The sequence below is a fragment of the Lactuca serriola genome, chromosome 2 (genome assembly GCF_051521515.1).
Source record: "Lactuca serriola cultivar US96UC23 chromosome 2, Lser_US96UC23_V15, whole genome shotgun sequence".
NCBI lineage: Eukaryota > Viridiplantae > Streptophyta > Magnoliopsida > Asterales > Asteraceae > Lactuca > Lactuca serriola.
In genome coordinates, this window is record NC_136409.1 from 215,118,703 (window position 1) to 215,122,376 (window position 3,674).

The 3,674-nt window shown below is 35.2% G+C and overlaps 1 protein-coding gene across 1 annotated transcript; it reads left to right on the top strand.

The window, feature by feature from the left end:
• The first annotated feature begins 952 nt into the window (after positions 1 to 952).
• LOC145090795 (uncharacterized) lies at positions 953 to 3,151 on the top strand. Its single transcript, XM_079028867.1, has 4 exons — positions 953 to 1,623; positions 1,741 to 1,816; positions 2,058 to 2,126; positions 2,382 to 3,151. The coding sequence occupies exons 1-4, from the start codon at positions 1,420 to 1,422 to the stop codon at positions 2,384 to 2,386; spliced, it is 354 nt and encodes a 117-aa protein (XP_078884993.1). The 5' UTR covers positions 953 to 1,419; the 3' UTR covers positions 2,387 to 3,151.
• Positions 3,152 to 3,674: the final 523 nt, after the last annotated feature.

Sequence of the window (3,674 nt, forward strand, 5' to 3'; positions counted from 1 at the left end):
ATGCATGATATCACAATACTCAATATAAGTACATAAGACCCTCCAATCACACAAATGTTACAACTCTAGGTAAGTATAGTGAGAAGACTCACCTCGTATGCAAGCAAGGAACTGAATACCCCTGAAACAGTCTAATCCCCGCCTGCATGTAATAAGCATATATAATTAACACTTAAAGATCACAACTCTAAATAAACTCATGTTAGTCCCTCTTTAACTCTTGGGATGGGTAAAAGACCATTTTACCCCTCCATGACCTCCATCCCTCAGTTTGACCAAACCCTAAAGTTAACAGAAGTCAACAGTCCATGTTAACCCAACTCGTCGAGTGCATCTATGTGACTCGTCGAGTCCCTTTGGTTCCTCAGAACCCTCATAAAAGTCTAACTCAACTCGCTGAGTTACAGCGTGTTCTGACTCATCGGGACAAACTCCAACCGACTCGTCGAGTCAGCTCATCGACTCGTCGAGTCCCTTAAGTCGAATTCTCATTCAGACGTTTTAAGGCAGAACTGATGCCCCATACTCTGGATCTATCTTCCTAAGGCTCGAATATCACGTAAAGTTGCAAGCTTTACGTGCATGCATGGCACACTATAAAAAAACTGACATTTAGTGGCACACATTTTTAATGGCATATCTTTTTTATGCCACAATAGTATGTTTTCAGTGACATATTTTATATGCCACTATAAAATTAATAGATTTAGTGGCACTTAACAATTTATTTTACTAATATTAATATTTAATAATGGCATAATAACATTAAAATGCCACTAAAAACTCTATATTTTATGCCATATATTTTTTTATATACTGCTAAAGGTGTATGGGATGTTTTATTGATTTGTTTTGTGCCACTAAAGAAATTAAATTCATGGTTATTAACTTCTTATTCACCTCCTCAAAAAGAATTGATGTTTCCCCAATTTCTTTTACTTTGTAAGTCTAAACAAATATTTTTCAAATTGTCAAACCCTAGCTTTCTCTCTCTTTCTCTCTCTAACTTTTATCCGCCATGGCTTCACGGAGGCAAGCTGCCTCCCTCTCCTCCGCTCCTCCCTCCATCGATCATCAACCAGATCTCCGTTTACTCACTCCACCAGAGCCGCGCGCGCACTATCTCAATCCCACCCTTCTCCTACCGGTAACTTTCTTAACCATGTAGTCAACTACGTTACTTCTGCCGGCGCCACTCCGACCAAGCTAGCTGCAACAACCCCTGGTGAATGATCTAACTTTGGAAAGATCACCGATGAGTTCACTGGAATTGGCACGATTGGACTGGTGTGCTAGGTGATTGGTGTTGTCGTCGTTGTGAGATTCAACGAAGGATTGCCGCCGATCCTTACGGCATTGGAGGTTTTGGACAACTTGATCAGATTAGTTTTGGAGGCGGCGCAGCATTTAGGGGAGAATATGGTTAGGAATATTGCTATGGATGGTACCGAAGGGCTTGTCTGTGGTCAAAGAGTTCTCAACACCGGTTCTCCTATCACTTTAAATTTTTTCTCGATCTCAAAAAATTCAGATCATTTAACGAACACGATCCGATTATGTCTCGATTTCTCTTTTGAGATCCAGTACTTTATCATTTTTGTAGCCTGTTGGTTTATGGTTCAGGTCGGTAAAGTCAACATGTTTAATTGTAGCCAAGTTTTCTGTATGTCGTTGTATGGCGATGTAACACTATTGTGCAATGATCCATGGAGCTAATCGGCTAATTCAATGTCATTGTAGGTACCTGGTGGTAGAGCAACCCTTGGTCGTATCATTAATGTCATTCGAGAGCCAATTGATCATAGAGGCGATATTAGTAAGTGTTGCATGTCTTTCATCCTTTCCTCATGTATTAGTAATTTAGTATCTTAACTTTTTGATTCTTTTAAAACTAAGTTCTTATTTTTTGGCCTTTACTTTTTTTTTGACTCTTAAAGCATTTTCCAATTTCTAATGTATCATTTGATATGGAAGGGTAATTGATGAGACAAATAATTGATATGGAAGGCATGAAATACATGTTCTTGATTATAATTGTCATTTTTGTGCATGTTTAGGTTGGTATGAAAGCAATAACCTGACAAACTCAAGAACCAGATGCAATGTGAAAGCAAACTGCCCAAAAGGTAATCATGAATGGCTTTTATTCTGTGTCAAAATTGTATTATTAACAAGTATAGGAGTTAGGCATCTGGTTGGTGACAAAGGTGAGAACATTTCCTAGTAATATTGTAGTGACCCTAACAAAGTATTTCCCTCTTACTTACTGTGTTACATACATGGTGGTAATAAAAATATTTTTTTAAAAGTTTTTTGTATAGTTATTCCATATACTTATCACAATCTTATTATTGAAACCACTTTTTTTTGGCAATTTCTAGAATGATTAACCGATCAAGTGAATGAAGCAAGTGTGGGCCTTAACACGGGTTCATTTTTGAACACAGGTTCGTGCCTTATTCTGTATCCCTACTCGTATGCTTGTTTTAATTCGTATTTTATTATGAGCTATAACCGTGTGATAAGATTTTATTATTTGTAATATTTTTAAATTGTATATGGGTCTTTTATGGATACTTGAAGGGTCTGCTTATACTTAGTGGGGGTTATAGAAACACTAACTAAGGTTAATGATTTCCTTTGGAGTGGAAATACACATCATAGTAATTTAAATATATCTAATTTAATTTTGACGTGATTGTAAAGTTAGATTAACTATATCTATGCATTATAAAGAGACTGAAATTCTGTTAAAAATTGTTTAATTTTCTTTGTTTGGTTTAGCTGTGATAGCCCACAATTAGTTAGTCTAGAATTCCAAACCTCTTTGATAATAATTTTTACATGATTTGTAATATATCCTCTCCATGCTCTTTTAAACTAGATCTTTTAACCTTAATTTAAACTTATGATTTGATTAAATCTAAAATTTCATGAATTTTGTTTAACCTTTCTTGGAAATAACTTCGTTATCTTATTTATATAACAAGTTGCAGGTTTTTTTTGTGGTATACTTCTAGTGATGCTGGTGGAAGAGTGGACGATTGTTTGTATAAAGTCAGTATTAGCATAGACTACAATGGGGTTGGGGGACTTGTAATACAATTGAGTGTACTAGAATAGAACATTGGTGTAATACAGTACTCCTACATTGATCATACTTATATTCTAATTATATTTTTAACTTTTATTTTAAATAATGATATTGTGTTCTCCATTGATTATTTTAATTGTATTTTTCTTAGTTTACATTGCAATTAAATAAAATAATTGTATCTAATTTTTGAATATGGATTTTATTTGGTAAGAAAAATGTGTCACTAAAAGCAAGGTAATCACTTTTATTTTATACTAACATACAAAAAATGTCGTTAAAATCTAAAACTGTTATAGTGGCATAAAAAAAGTGCCCCTGAAACCGAAAAGAACTGCAGCGACACAAGGGAAAAGTGCCACTAAAAGTCTTTAGTGGGAGCGCTTCTAGTGGCACATTTTTGTTGTGCTGCTGATTCCTATAAGAACCTTTAGTGACACTTTTTTTGGTTTTCAGTGGCACTTTTTTTGTGCCACTAAATGACATTTTATTTGTAGTGGCATATTAGGCTCATAATGCCAATACAAGATCCAACAAGGGTTAGATGCACAAGAGCTTGCCTCCAACTCAATAAAGTTCG